The following is a 16,355-nucleotide window of genomic DNA, read 5'->3' on the forward strand; positions in this document are numbered from 1 at the left end:
TGTATATCAATAATACCTTAATAAAAATTTTTTAAAAAGGAATGTATTCCTTTTCTATAAAGTTCAAGAACAGGCAAAACTAATCTATGCTGATAGAAGTTGGAAAGTTGGTTTGCAGGTGTGTGGGGAGGTTTAACTAGGAACAAACACCAGAGAGATTGATGGGGGCTTAAAATGCTCTGTATCTTGATCTGAGTGATGATTACTCAGGTGTGTTTGCATGTAAAGTTTCCTGAACTATAAACTAAGATTTGTGTGATTTTGTATGCATTTTTTTTTTTACTCAATACAAAATTTAAAATGAATTTTCTTTTTTTTTCCACTTATTATAAATGTGGTATCAGGATAAAGGGTGTCTCAGATGTCCAGTAGGATGGAGATACTATTAATTTTCAACATAGATGGTAGAACATAGGAGTGGGGGACCAAAGCTCTGGCAGCAGGCTAACCTAGGTCCAAGTCCTGTCTGCAGCCTCTACTGTAGCTCTTTGAGCTATCTTTACATCTCTCTCAGGTTCCGTTTCCTTCTCTGAAATGTGGATACTAATATTTACTTTAACTGCAGTTGGAGGGATTCAGTGAAATAATGAATGTAGATGTCTCACCAAACACCTAAAATACGGCTCAAAAATAGTATTTATTACTAACAGATAGTAGATATATGTCCTCATAAACAATGATGCTGAAAAATTCTGGACATAAATCAGATTTATACCTTAAAGTATTTTTGAAAACAAAGGTATGACTTTTAATAACTTTAACATACTCTATGGTGAAAAGTTGAAAGCTTTTCCTCTAAAATTGGTAATAACACAAGGATCTTCATTCTTACTACTTTTATTCAACATAGTACTGACAGTCCTTGCCACAGCCATTAGGCAAGAAAAAGAAATAAAAGGCATCCAAATTGCAAAGGAAGAAGTAAACTTAGGAATCCATAAAAAACTTTAGAAATAATAAATGGATTCTGTAATGTTGCAAGCACAAAATCAATATACAGAAACTGTTGCATTTCTGTACATCCATAATGAACTATCATAAAGAGAAATGAAGAAAACAATCCCATTTACAATTACATCCAAAAGAATAAAATACCTAGGAATTTCATTACCTTTACACTGAAAACTATATTTTAATACCTGTACACTGAAAACTATAAGACATTGATGAAAGATATTAAAAAAGAAACAAATAAATGGATATTCCAAGATCATGGATTAGAAGAATTAATATTATTAAAATATCCATACTACCCAAAACAATCTACAGGTTCAATGCAATCTCTATCAAAATTCCAACCAAAAAATTCTAAAATTTGTATGGAACCACAAAAGACCCCAAATAGCCAAAGCACTCATGAGAAAGAAGAGCTAGCGATTTTTAACTGTACCACAAAACTACAGTAATAAAAAAAAATATGGTATTGGCACAAAATAGACACAAAGATCAGTGGAACAGAATAGAAAGCCCAGCAGTAAGTCCATACATATTGTGGCCAGTGGTCACTTAACTTATGACAAAGGTGCCAAGAATATACAATGGGGAATGGACCTCCTCTTCAATAAATATTAATGGGAAAACTGGCCAGCCACACACAAATGAATGAAACTAGACTGTCATCTTATACCATACACAAAAATTAACTCAAAATGGGTTAAAGACTTGAACATAAGACCCGAAACCATAAAATGCATAGAAGAAAACACAGGCAGTAAGCTCCTTGGTATTGGTCTTGGCATTGAATTTTTGGATCTGACTCCAAAAGGAAAGACAACAGAAGCACAAATAAGCAGATGGGACTACAGTGAACTAAAAACTTCTGGGTAGCCACCTGAGTGTGGGATAACGTTTTCTGTCCTTCGTCCTACCTGGCATCTCCCAGTGCACTTAAGTGTGACTCTGATAGGCTATCTTGTTTTATGTCTTCTCAGTAAGTTCCTGAAGATACAGTGCCTGGAAAGTGGAGCCTGGGAGCCAGGCAACTGTGCTCCAGTGGTGTGTAAGCCCCCTTCTCCGGTCTTTGAAGGCATGTATGAATGTACCAATGGCTTTGAGCTCGACAGCCAGTGTGTGCTCAAATGTAACCAGGAAACTGAAAGGGTAAGGAAGATTTGAACTTTGTTTTGGATCAAGCTGTGCTAGAATCTTGATGACCAATCCCAAAATGTTGAGTAGAAATGGTCTAAATAAATCCCAATTGGCAGGCCTTACTAAGTTGGGATTCTAACCAGAGGTATTGATATTATTTGATAGGGAAGTCAGAAGAGGCCATGCATTTGGAATATTCTCTTTTGAGCTCAGAACTTCCTCTTGAATAAGAAGAAAACTTAAATGAGTTGAAAAATACCTGGGTACATTTTTTAAAAAAATGTTGGGACTCTGATTTGGTGATGTGATTTCAAAGTTATGGCCACTGACCTAACTTGGCTAGAAATGCTGGTCCTGTACTTTTCAATAGAACAGAGTCCTGAACAGAAACATGAATTCCTCAGCACAGCAAAGCTTGAAGTTCTGTTTGACTATTATTCTTCCTAGAATGTTGGCATAGGAGGTCTGAAATAAAAACCACAGGCTTATCGTGGTTATGTGACTAAAATCAGTTTTATTTTAGAATCTTTTCAAGAACCTCACACATCCATGAGATGGGAAATTAAGCAGATTTTCTAGGCAAAGATCAATGACCTCGAGGCCTGTCCTGGCACATGACTTTAACTCAGGGTCCAGAGATCCAGGGTAAGCACAACACGACAGACATGAAAGGAATATGCCATGAAATGAGACCCCTGAGAAAACAAACATGTCTGTGTGCACTGGTGAAGGTCTCAAGGACTTGGTCACGTGAAGGGCGAGTTATCACTAATTCTAAAAATCTTACTTTCTGGGGTTTTGTGAGAGAGTGCTCGTTCCTGTGTTCTCCGTACAGTACACTAAGTGATATTATTGGGGGTGGGAAGCCAAGAGTTACACAAACCAGCACAAATGTGGAAAAAGGGAACAAAACTTTGGCCAGATCAAATGCAAGTATGTTACCACATCCACTTTATTCCATTCAAAAAAAAAAAAAGCAACTCTGATGTGTCTGTTTAAGCTGAGAGGCTAAAAACACCCACAGAAAAATGATAAATTGGTTTCACTGGATCAAACTCATCTTGAAAAAAAATCTGACACTTGCCCCAAGCAGCATTTGTGTGATAGGATGGGTGAATCAATGCAAAACACCACCATCTGTGGAAAAGAAATTCCAAAAATATCTCAGAACACATGGGCTACAGTTGGTAGCTCATGGCATCCTTGCATCCAAAGGAAAACATATTGTTAATGCATTTCACTCGGGACAGAATTGTTCATGACACCTTCACAACAAAACAACAAAAATTGTCTTGACTTTTTTTTGTCTGTAATAGCATTTGTTTATTATTTATTTCAATAGCATCTCTTATTCTACATTCTAAAAATTGGAGAACACTATTCAATCAGACCATGTTTTTCCCCATTCTAATCAAGTCAACAAAATGGAAATGTTCTTTACTTTGATATTCTAGCGTCCCATCCTTTGCACTAAGGAGGGGCTGTGGACTGAGGAGTTTAAGTTGTGTGAGAACCTCCAAGGCGAATGCCCACCACCCCCCTCGGAGCTGAATTTTGTGGAGTACAAGTGTGAACAGGGATACGGGATTGGTAAGTTTGGGAAGGGAAGCTGAATTCTGCTCCCAAGCAGTCCTTTCATCAAGCCTTGCTGGATCTTGCATCAGATCCATTGTTTGAAGAGTGGATGGAAATGCAAGCTGACTTTTAGCTGCTTCAAGAAAATTAGTATTTATGACAAACTTCTTTTTACTCTTCCACGTGTGTATAATGTTGGTGCGGCTGCTGGGCCATTTGCATAGCGTCTGGTCATGGCACCCACTTTGCCGAAAGTTGTGAGTTGTTTTGTGGCAGGAGTTGTCGTTCTAAGAGGAAAGGTGGGAATATGCAGCCACCCACCATACCTAGGCTGGGTCCTCTGCCATTCTCTCTGAGGTGGTTACTGGAGCAGAGAGTTCCAGAAAGGGACAATTTGAGACTGCATTTGCTTGCCTTGCTCTTTATCCATTTGTTGCAGGGGACCAGGCTCCAGAGCCTGTGGGCAGCTTCTTCATCAAGTAATTGCAATTAATGTCTCTGTGGCCAGAGCTGTTTTGTAGTGATAGTGATTCAACTTTGTCCTGGCTGGATCTAAGCATCATAGAAAAGAGATGCTGCCTGTGGGAAAACCTTTGTAAGATGAACCCCAAGTTCTGAACTGCACAAACAAGGAGGAATTTTATGTCATTTTAACTTGTGCAATACCAACGGGTGTAATTTGAGTTCATGAGAGAAAGTCTTGTTAGTTTCTGAGATGGTTCTTTACCATCTTCCAGTTGCTCTTTGCACTGAGATCTCTTGTAGTAAGGCAGGCATTGCAGCACGTTTAGACTATGCCTCCTGAGTGGTATTTCAGAGCCAATTTTCATCTACTCACCTTCATATTTCTGTGTGAAAATATCACACACTACATGTATAGAATCCTTAAGAGTCATGTAGCTCTTTGAGTTTTTATACAAGTTAGCAAAAAAACACAGAAATAGAGGCAATGAGAAAAGAAACTTGGAGATCATCAAATCTGTAGCTGAGGAAATAGAGAATCCTGAGGGTGCCTTCTTTGAAGAGAATTTTAGAAAACGCTTGGACTCCACATACAAGGGAATAGAGCAAGATTGTCCTTGAAAAGGCCAACACGAGACCAAAATCTTTGCTTCTGATTTTCTGTTGCTTCCTCTTTAAATGAGACAAGTTTCTTGGTTGCCAGTGTAATGATCTTCAGGGCATAACAGATACTATAAATCTGCCTTTATAATTTCTGGGCCATTTTTCCCCAGCTAGTAAAGTTCTTAGGTAATAGATGCTATAATTATAAGCTTCCAGGTGACCATGTAAGGAGGAATGATATTAAATGTACTTAAAAGGCACCAGCTAATCAGGATAGACTTTGGTTGACCTGGAGTGAAATCCTGAAAGTCTGTTGGACCAGGAGACACACTTTTCATTGCTGGATCATGCAGAGATTCAGGGATTCCAGGGAAGGGGCTATACTGGACCAGAAAGAGGAGGGGACGCTTGAATAAGGGGAGTTAGTTAACTTGGGGCACTGGGGCTTTCCCAGTTCCTGTAGAAACAACCCTGCAGGGGCACAGTAGATGAACATCAGCCCAGCCTATAACCATGATAACGCAGTGATCCATAAGGTAGAAAGCAATGGCTCCTGAAAAAATAAAGGCCATTGATTCCAGGATGAAAAAGACTGAGATCTGGAAAGGTCAAGTTTTTGCTGTAAATTTCTGTTCCTTCAGGTGCAGTGTGCTCCCCATCGTGTATAATCCCCCCCAGTGATCCCGTTATTCTGCCTGAGAACATCACTACTGACGCTTTGGAGCACTGGATGGAACCAATCAAAGTCCAGGTGAGGAAAGGGATGATTTTCTGGGCCAAAGATGTAAGACTGAAGAGCAATTCATAACTGACAGCATATTCCCTGGAGTGATTTTAGAGGTTTGCAAAACATCCTTAAAGCAAACAACCACAGGGATCATTCCTAGAGAGAAGGATTAAAAGTCAAGACAAAGAAAGAGGAACACTTGAGAAAAGAGATGGCCCACATCAAAGGGAAGTTTAAAAGACAACATAGAGGAGGACTCAGAGGCATAAAGAACAATGATACAAGAAGGAAATTGAAAGAGAGAGTTACTACAAATGAAATATAGGACAGGAAAATGTAGGATAAGCCAAATAAATGAATAAAGATGAAAGAAGGATGGGAAGGGAAAGATAAATTAGAAAAGATGAAGGTAAAGCTGACACCAGGGAGAGAATAATGAGAGGAACTGAGTGGGAAGAATCCTGTCTGCACGCCCCCCACACACCCACTTTCTGAACCCTGAAACTCCTCCCAGTGTCTCTGGTATTTAAAGTCAGATCCTCTACACCCACAACCTCTTCTCTAGGCTTCCGGTTTGTTTTCATTCTCATTTGAAACCCTGAGAATTTCGTCTCCCTGCAGGGTGCCCTGGTCTCTGCTTCCTGCCACCCCCGCCCTACCCTGGCCTGGGAGGGGCCTGATGTCCTCTTGTCCCCCTGCCAACCCTTCTCCCTGCTTCCTCCCTAAAGGCCCCACATTAGAATATAATGCCAACAGAATAAACCACCATTGCTGCTGCCATCTTCTGACCTCACTCGGGAGCCCCCTCCCCTTCTTCCATGCACACGTCAGCTCCCGGGTCGCAGTCTCTTCAGCTAAGCCTCTGGTCTGACCCACTGGTCTCAGCACCCACATCCTGGAACCTTCCCAAACTCGGGCTCTCAGTTCCCTGGCCTCCTCTTCTCCAGGGACGGTCTTCACCTTTATGGCTTCAGCTCCCATCCACCCTCCTTGCTCACCCAGATCTGGCCACAGCGGCCTCTTGGCCGACTCTGGCGTGTGCCAGCGCCCTCCCGCCTCCGCGCCCTTGCCCTCTGGTCAGCTCTGCCTCCGGTGCTCTTCTCCCTGCTGTCCACATGCCTTGTTCCTTTGCTCCCTCACAATACTGCTCAAGTTTGACCACTCTATCTAAGACTTCAACTCCCCTGAAACTTCCTGTTTCCCTTCCTCGCTTTATTTTTTCTCCTTAGGACTTACCATTACCAGGCATATTATATATTTTGCTTCTTCACCTTATTTAGTGTCTCTTTGGAGATGATCTTGTGGCTAGTTATCTCTTAGAATGGGGACAGCGGGGATATCAGAAAGCCTGGGAGCTTGGTTTCTTTATTAGACTGTCCAGCAGGTACAATCCTTGGTAGTCTATTCCTATAGAGTCACCAAGAGATAGACTCTACATAGGTGCCACGTTTCACTTAAAGATCATTCTCAGTTTGCTCCTTTTTCCTAACAGGCTAAATGTGTTGTATTATCAGCAGGGATTTGTGTCAAAGCAAGAATATCAAGAAAAAATACTCCAAATATGATTCACAAGTAGGGAATGGGGAGTGTCTTCATCAATAAGAAGAGATGCCATATAAACAAAAGCAGTTGTATTAAATGAAACTCTTCACCAAGTAACATCCTTAACAGTTGATGTTGTTTTATCTTAGGGTGGTTGTTCCACATTACGCTCAATCTTAAAATTTGATGTCTTTGACAATCCCTTGGGCAGCTTGTGAGAGGAACAGACACAGGCCCCACCCTTCAGACAGGCTGGTGTGCCTTGGCTGTGCATCTTTAACAATCTCACTGTCATGCGTTGAGAAACACTGTCACCACAAAACAAAATGCTGGCCATGTAAACATTTTAAGTGCAAGCACACCTATTTGGAGCCTGGCTCCAAAACAGGTTTAGTAATGTGTGACCTATTTTCATGCAGATTTCTGCTATCTCCCATACTTCAAATACCTTTGTATCTGGCAAGACTACTGAGCAAATGGGTTAAATTGCATCATTTTCTCTAGTCTGCTGCCAATGACTTCATTCTTTGTAATAAAAATGATATCTTACATTTGGATGATACACACACACACACACACACATTTTATGTATTTATAAGTTTATTTGAATCTGATTACAAACCAATAAACAAGAGAAGGAAGATTTTATTACCCTTTTTTTTTAATCCAATAAATTGGATGCTCTTAGGTAGCCTGTCCAAGGTTGCCCTGTTAATAGGACACGGAGAAAAAAGTGCAAACAACTTTTCTGCCTTCAAGTTCAGTGTGATTTTTCCTGAATCACCTTGTTTCCTGAAGTCTTTTTTTCTTCCTAATATATGGTTGGGTTTGTTTATCAAATGGTAAAGAAGTCATGCCTCTCAACCATGAGAATCGCCTCCTTCCCACACTTTCCCTTGCTCCCCTTGAAGTCTAACAAAAATGATTTTGAGAGATACTCCCTGATAATACTGCTTTTCCGTGTTTTGAAAGAGTTCGTTTTTAAGGAACAAGCAAGTATGTTTTCCAAAGTTTATTTGCCTTTCTCTGGAGGTTCTACTGGGTTTTATTCCTGCAAATGATACCTGACTCTGAGAACAATATACTTTTCATTAAAGGAAGAATTTCTGAAGGCTTAGGGAGCCTGGAGTTTTGATGAAAAACTAAAGTAGCAACTGGCATAAAAGAAGAGTAAGGCTCTCCTGGGTTCGAGTTGTATGGGACTCACCCCTTGGAGCCTCTGTCTACTTTGCAGCAAGGGTGAGGATAATGCAATAGATCTTGCAGGGTTGTTAGAAAAATTCAAAATAACACTTTTAAAATGTCTTTCATCGTTTCTAGCACATAGTTCTCAATTAAGTCAAGATGGAATCTCAGCTCACTTAGTGCAGATCTTATCTTTGGAAATTTCCTTCACCTGTGAAATGATATCATCAGCTATCCCTATGAGGAAGAGAAATATCATTCTAAAATTTCTATACTTTGCTGGTGTGTGTGTATGTGTGTGTGTGTGTGTGTAGGTGTGTAGACAGAGATGTGTCAATTCTTTGTCCCATTTACAAATAGGGCTGGGAAGAGAATTTACGGCCATTCAGTGTTTCCCACTAGAACACCTCTGACAGAGAAGCCATTTTTAATAGTTTTGATTGTGATATTGAGAAGAGAGTAAGGATGAAAATATACTGTTATTTCTTAATGTTTCAAGGTCATGCTGGCTATAAGAATGTGAAATTCCCAAATGGACTTTCTGGGCCTTTGTTGCTGTAATGGTATCTTCCTCCATGCTACATACAGGACTATGGACCATTCTCTTTCTAGAGAGGGCATCAAACAAAAAGGCTTCTTGGCAGTCAAATAAACCCCTGCCATTCAACATGACCAGTGACTGAGCAGTGCAATCAGGAAGTTGGGACAGGCAGGAGACAGCCGAATGCCCAGCCAGTTCCATTGCTCTTGTGCAGAAACAAGGGCCTTCTGCTGACTGCCTTCTGCACCCTCAGACAGTGCCTGGATGCTTGATGATTTAGGGAGCCTGCACTGAGGGTGTAGGGGGACCTCTCCTTAGACTTTGCTGGAAGTACTACGTGCTCTTCTTATCCTTGCTTTTTCTTCCTTTGTTCTTTTTTTTCTTCTTCTTCTTCTTCTTTTCTGTCACTCTACCACTGAACTATAAGATTCTTGAGAGTAGGAATAATGAATTACTTGTCATCCGCAAATCTCCTCAGTGCATGAGTCCTTGCACCCACTGCTCAGACCAAGATCACTGTATGAAGCCAAAAATCCCAGAGAAGAGAATGGTTCCCATGTCCCCAGAGCCATTTCTCAAGGCAAACCTTTTAAGTTTTCCCAAAAGCCTACATAAGGTCGAATTTTGTGCTTATCCTTAACCATTGTGTTGAGAGAATATGTTATTATACGTCATGAATTTCTTATTTAAAATAGGAAAATTAATGCATGACTTATGTTGTGAAGAAGTGGTCCTTCAGGAACCTTACTTCATGTAGATTACTTTTTTATGCATAACGTAGCAATTGTTTACATGGAAATGAGTGTTTCTAAATTGTATTTGAAAATGTTTCCTTCTGAAGTACTAAAGTGTTTCCCCTATTAGTTTGTTTCGTAAATTCATTTTTCACAGCTGGAACAATGCTTTTCTTTTCTTGTTTTAGTATATCATGATTAGGAATGAGTGAGGTCCACATCAATGAGATTTTCTTGTGCCCACACACATTAGGTTTGCAAAGATTCTCAACCCTGCATGGGATCCCTTTCTCAACTAGCCAGCTCTTCAACAGAATTGCTCAATCAAAACAAATCTTCTAATTTCTGACTTTGTTTTCCCAAAATGGTTCCCTAAGGATTAATAATTCCTTAAATAAAAACAAAATGTCTTAAGAGGGAGAGAGAAGCAGGAAGGAAAACAGGAGATAGTGCCTTCCAGAAGCCAAAGTTTCCAACCAACTGGTCTCACCCTCCTGTCCATCTCCCTGGCTTCTATCCTCACCCTTGCCTCCTGGGGTGTCCTCTTGATGGGTGCAAGTCTGTGTTAACAGCTCCAGTGACACTCGCCATGCATCAGCGGGAGAACAAATCCCTTGGACATGAGTCATGCAAAGCTCTTCTTTTTCATGAGTTTTAAGAATGGAATTGTTTGTTCTACATGTGAATCAGCCTCAAGGCATCAAGTCAATCACTGTGAAAGGAGAGTGAATAAGAGGGTCTTGGAGGATGGGAGAAGAGGAAAAAAATGCAAATTGCAGGGTCATGGGTTATGGTCCAGATAAACATGCTGTATTTTATTTAGGGTTGCATGCATATATAATAATAATAAGGAAATTGTCACAAACCTGGCAGCAGCAAAACTTTGTGATCTGCTGTGATTTGCAGCCCAGTCTGTCAATCATTCCTGATAAAATAATAGTTGAGCAATTTTATATTAGATCTTAATATTGGCTAACCACGTGTCTTGTGACCTTTAACGAGACATTTAACCAGGCAAAAGCCTTCGTACAGCCTATGACCCTCCTAATAACCCTGCACTGGTCTTTCTTCCCTGGCCTCCCCGCCTCTCTCTTATCTCTCCCTTCTACCCTTCCTTTGTTCTTCCTTTCTTCCCTTTTTTCCTTTGCTTTTTAAAAATTTTAAAGTGGCCCAACCAAGAGAAAAGTCTCTAAAGTGATTTTCTCCTTAATATTTTTGCTCTTGGAAACTTCAGAGCAAACTTGGCATTTAGTAGCTCATAGTCATTTCATCTGAGAAGTGATTTGCTAACAGTGTGATGACAATAGCTGTAATCACATACAAATATATAGAAATAATCATTTAAAAATGTAGAATAGTTGTTACTAATCGGGAGGAAGGAAGGAAAATGATGTTCAAGAGACACACAGTAATTGAATCTCTATATCTTAAACTCTGGAAGCAGATACAGCAAAATGTGAAGATTTGGTAAAGTAGGGTGCAGGATATAATGTTGTTCGATTATAATCTGTAAAATGTATCCCCAAAAATAAGATCATACTGAACTTTTAAAAGATAGACTGAGACATATTAAACAATTTAAGAGTTTATCTGAGCAAAAATCTCTATTCCAGTTGGGTAGCACCAAACAGGAAAATAATTAGTGTCCCAAGGCGCTTGGGAGAGTCTTTTATTATAGAGAAAAGCAGAAGCCAAACAAAGAAATTATTGATTGGCTCTAGCTTAAACACTGGTTGACTGTTTCTGACTGTCCTTAGGTTTTCAATTTTATAACCTGGGGGCATTTACAGGCTTAGATTTTGGAGTGTTTACATAGGCTGCCTCACTATTAGAGCCCCCTCAGTTTAATGGCCTCCTTGTGTGTTTAATTTAATACATCTTACCAGGAACTAGCCCCTCTCTGCCTCCTCCTCTCTAGTTTTCTTCCTATTTCAATTCCCTCTTTCCTCTCACTACACATGAGCCCGTACAATTTAGGACCTGAAAAACATTTAGTTAAAGTTTTCCTCTAATTTTGACCAATAAATAGCTGTTCAATTAATGGCATATTCATGTATTTTCTTATGGGATGAGTGACTTTCATAGGCCAGAAGATAAAGTAGAATACTAGAGGTCCAACAACATACTTAGTGGTTGACAAATACTTGTAAAATATCATCTCTAAGTCACAGAGGTAAGATATGTGAGTGGGAGACAGTCCCTATTCTCAGGATTTCGCAATCTAGGAAATCATATGCCACAGGTGCCACAAACTTTTGTGATTTCTATAGAGATTAAGGAGGTATGAAGTTTGAATTCGTCTCAAGATTGAATTACAGAACATTAAGAAATTATTGTGATAGGTATTCTCAATTCCACTATCATGAATTCATTCGACAGATAGAGCTGCCCATGTGTGAAATGATTTAAATGCATAAGCTTTGTCTATTAGAGCAAAATATTGTCAATAACCTAAATATCCATCAATATGGGTGTGGTTAAGTAAATAGGGTCATCCATGCAATGAAATACCATGCAATCAGTAGAATGCAATGTCCCAGGTACCATAAAGTGAACAGAACCCCAAGACACATTGTAAAGTGAAATAAAGTGAGACAAGCAAACGAACAACAATAGTAACTCGAGGTAAAAAATAAAATTATAGTATTCTGTAATTCGCATGAGGAAATAGAGAATATTTTGCATATATGTATGGCTATCCATAGAATATCTCTGAAATGGTACAGAACAGACCTAAAAATAGAGTGGAGGCAACTGGGTAGAGGGAGAATAGGAGTAGGAAGGAGTTTGTGTGCCCTTGTATACCTTTTATATTTTATTCTGTGAAGATATAATGTGATAATAAAATTACATAAAATACGCAGATGCAAAACATAAACTGGAAATAATAGAAGAGTAATGGAGAAAAAGAATTGGTAAAGATAGATTCTTTTCCCCTTTCTTTTTTTCCCCCCTTGTGGTGTATTTTTAGAATTGCTAACATGTTAACTAACCAACACTCCTGCGTTTATAAACGGGGTGAGTGGGGTATAAGGCTTAGAAGGGGATTTTCTCAAGATGGCAATGTGAGTAGGGTGGTGGAAATCTCCTCCCAAAACCATATAAATTTTGAAAATACAGCAAATACAACTATTCCTAAAAGAGAGACCAGAAGATACAGTACAACAGCCAGGCTACATCAACATCTGCGAGATCTCAGCATCCCACGAAAAGTGTAAGATACAAAGCTATGACCCAGCGGGACCCAAGCACTCTCCCCACCCCAGCTCACCAGGGGGAGGAGAGGAGTCGGAGCAGGGAGGGAGTGGAAGCCCAGGACTGCTAAATAACCAGCCCTAGTAATCTGCACTAGGAGCACAGATACACATCACATGGTGTACTGGATATTAGAGAAACGGAAAAGTAAAATCCGAGACTGAGACTGAACAGGTCCCCAAAACTGGCACCCCCCGGACAAAAGAAAAGTGGGCACTTTTTAAAAGTCTTAAAGGGACAAGGGTTTAACAGGTGGACAAAGTCATCCTGGCACACTCAGCCCAGTAGGCTGGGAATTTTAAGGAACTTCAGGTGATCCGAAGCCCCTCACAGCAATAAGCAACCTGCTGTTCACTCTTCCCGACCAGCACTGCAAGCAAACGGACTGACCTGCCATTGCTGCCGACCAGCCGGGGAGCAGCCCCACCCACAGCAATGACACAGAGTCTTCTCCCAGTGTGCAGCTAACTGGGGCAGACCCAGAGGCTTCCCCCTGTGAGAAGCTGCCCAGCACAGGCACAGGAAGCCAGCGCAAAGTCAGGAAGGCAGAAAGGGACACTGTTCTACAGGAGAACACATGCCGCTCGTCTGCGACCTCTGCCAGTGCCCTAGGCTATCCCAAGGGCCGCCCCACCCACAGCAGCTCAGGATTAACCCAGAGACTTCTCCCTGTGTGCAGTTAACCGGCACAGGCAGTGGAGAAGGGCTAAGCAACCAGCAAGCAGGAAGGGACTTTGTTCTCCCAGCTGACACACACACCACTCACTGGCAATCACTTCTATAGCTATGAAAAGGCAGAAAGAACCTGGTTGAGTCCAAAATCACTCAAACACCAGAGAGCCTGGTGAGATCGATATAACCAATCTTTCTGAAAAAGAATTCAAAATAAAAGTCATAACCGTGCTGATGGTCCTGCAGAGAAATACGCAAGAGCTAAGGGATGAAATACAGAGAGAGATAACAGCAATGAAACAAAAAATGGAATGACTTAAGAGCAGACTGGATGAGGTGCAAGAGACAGTTAATGGAATAGAAATCAGAGAAGCTGAGGCAGAGACAGATAAAAGGATCTCTAGGAATGAAAGAATATTAAGAGAACTGTGTGACTAATCCAAATGGAACAGTATTCACATAATAGGGGTACCAGAAGAAGAAGAGACAGAAAAAGGGATAGAAAGTGTCTTTGAAAAAATGATTGCTTAAAACTTCCTCAAGCTGGGGAAGGAAATGATCTCTCAGAACATGGATTCCCACAGATCTCCCAAAACAAGGGACCCAAGGAGGACAACACCAAGACATATAATAATTAAAATGGCAAAGATCAAAGACAAGGACAGCGTATTAAAGGCAGCCAGAGAGAGAGAAAAGATCACCTACAAAGAAAAACCCATCAGGCTATCATCAGACTTTCTCAACAGAAAACTTACAGCCCAGAAGAGAAGGCATGATATATTTCATGCAGTGAAACAGAAGGGCCTTGAACCAAGAATACTGTATCCAGCAAGATTATCATTTAAATTTGAAGGACAGATTAAACAATTTCCAGATAAGCAAAATTTGAGGGAATTTACCTCCCACAAACCACCTCTACAAGATATTTTGAAGGGACTGCTCAAGATGGAAGTACTCCTAAGGGTAAATAGATGTCACCCGAGAAAATAAAATCACAGCAAAGAAAGCAGGCCAAACAGATACTAATTAAAGGCAATAAATAAAATCAGTTATCCACAAAAGCAGTCAAAGGAAACACAAAAGAGTACAGAATAAAACACCTAACACATAAAGAGTGGAGGAGGAAGAATAAGAAGGGAGAGAAATAAAGAATCAGACTGTGTTTATAATAGCATAATAAGTGAGTTAAAGTTAGATGGTTAGATAGTGAAGGAGCTACCCTTGAACCTTTGGTAAACATGAATCCAAAGCCTGCAATGGCAATAAGTACATATCTATCAATAATCACGCTAAATGTAAATAAAGTGAATGCACCAATCAAAAGACACAGAGTAATGGAATGCATAAAAAAAGCAAGATCTAGCTATATGCTGCTTACAAGAGACTCATCTCAAACCCAAAGACATACAGAGACTAAAAGTGAAGGGATGGAAAAAGATATTTCATGCAAACAATAGGGAGAAAAAAGCAGGTGTTGCAATACTTGTATCAGACAAAGAAAGTAAAGAGATAAAGAAGGACATTACAAAATGATAAAGGGGCAGTCCAACAAGAGGATGTAACCATTATAAATATCTATGCACCCAACACAGGAGCACCAACATATGTGAAACAAATACTAACAGAATTAAAGGAGGAAATAGAATGCAATGCATTCATTTCAGGAGACTTCAGCACACCACTCACTCCAAAGGACAGATCAACCAGACAGGAAATAAGTAAGGACACAGAGGCACTAAACAATACACTAGAACAGATGAGCCTAACAGACATCTACAGAATCCTACACCCAAAAGCAGCAGGATACACATTCTTCTCAAGTGTACATGGAATATTTTCCAGAATAGACCACATACTAGGCCACAAAAAGAGCCTCAGTAAATTCAAAAAGATTAAAATTCTACCAACCAACTTTCCAGATCACAAAGGTATAAAACCGGAAATAAATTGTACAAAGAAAACAAAGAGGCTCACAAACACATGGAGGCTTAACAACATGCTTCTAAATAATCAATGGATCAATGACCAAATTGAAACAGAGATCAAGCGATATATGGAAACAAATGAAAACAGTAGCACAACACCTCAACTTCTGTGGGACACAGTGAAGGCAGTTCTAAGAGGAAAGTATATAGCAATCCAGGCATATTTAAAGAAGGAAGAACGATACAAAATGAATAGTCTAAAGTCACAATTATTGAAACTGGTAAAAGAAGAACAAATGAGGCCCAAAGTCAGCAGAAGAAAGGACATAATAAAGATCAGAGAAGAAATAAATAAAATGGAGAAGAGTAAAACAATAGAAAAATTCAATGAAACAAGACTTGTTCTTTGAGAAAATAAACAAAATAGATAAACCCCTATCCAGATTTATTAACAGAAAAAGAGAATCTATACACATAAACAGAATCAGAAATGAGAAAGGAAAAATCATGATGGACACCACAGAAATACAAAGAATTATTAGAAAAATACTATGAAAATCTATATGCTAACAAACTGGATAACTTAGAAGAAATGGACAACCTTCTAGAAAAATACAACCTTCAAAGACTGAACAAGGAAGAAACAGAAAATCTAAATAGACCAAGTACCAGCAATGAAATTGAATGGGTCATCAAAAAAATACCCAAGAACAAAATTCCCAGTCCAGATGGGTTCACCGCTGAATTTTATCAGACATTTAGAGAAGACATAATATCAATTCTCCTTAAAGTTTTCCAAAAAATAGAAGAGGAGGGAATACTTCCAAACTCATTCTATGAAGCCAGCATCACTCTAATACCAAAACCAGGCAAAGACACCACAAAAAAAGAAAATTAAAGATCAATATCCCTGATCAACATAGATGCAAAGATACTCAACAAAATATTAGCAAACCAAATTCAAAAATACGTCAAGAGGATCATACACCATGATCAAGTGGGATTCATCTCAGGAATGCCAGGATGGTACAACATTCAAAAATCCA

General features: G+C 39.7%; 1 protein-coding gene across 2 annotated transcripts in view; it reads left to right on the forward strand.

Annotated features, from left to right (window-relative positions):
* PAPPA2 (pappalysin 2) overlaps positions 1-16,355 on the forward strand; it is a 264,631-nt gene that overhangs the window by 206,177 nt on the left and 42,099 nt on the right. For both annotated transcript variants that reach the window (XM_057507904.1, XM_036916746.2), the window contains 3 exons: positions 1,932-2,100; positions 3,543-3,678; positions 5,370-5,479. In XM_057507904.1, coding sequence (XP_057363887.1) covers positions 1,932-2,100; positions 3,543-3,678; positions 5,370-5,479 — 415 coding nt within the window. The remainder of the gene's footprint in view (positions 1-1,931; positions 2,101-3,542; positions 3,679-5,369; positions 5,480-16,355) is intronic.

Source organism: Manis pentadactyla, chromosome 9 (genome assembly GCF_030020395.1).
Source record: "Manis pentadactyla isolate mManPen7 chromosome 9, mManPen7.hap1, whole genome shotgun sequence".
Lineage (NCBI taxonomy): Eukaryota > Metazoa > Chordata > Mammalia > Pholidota > Manidae > Manis > Manis pentadactyla.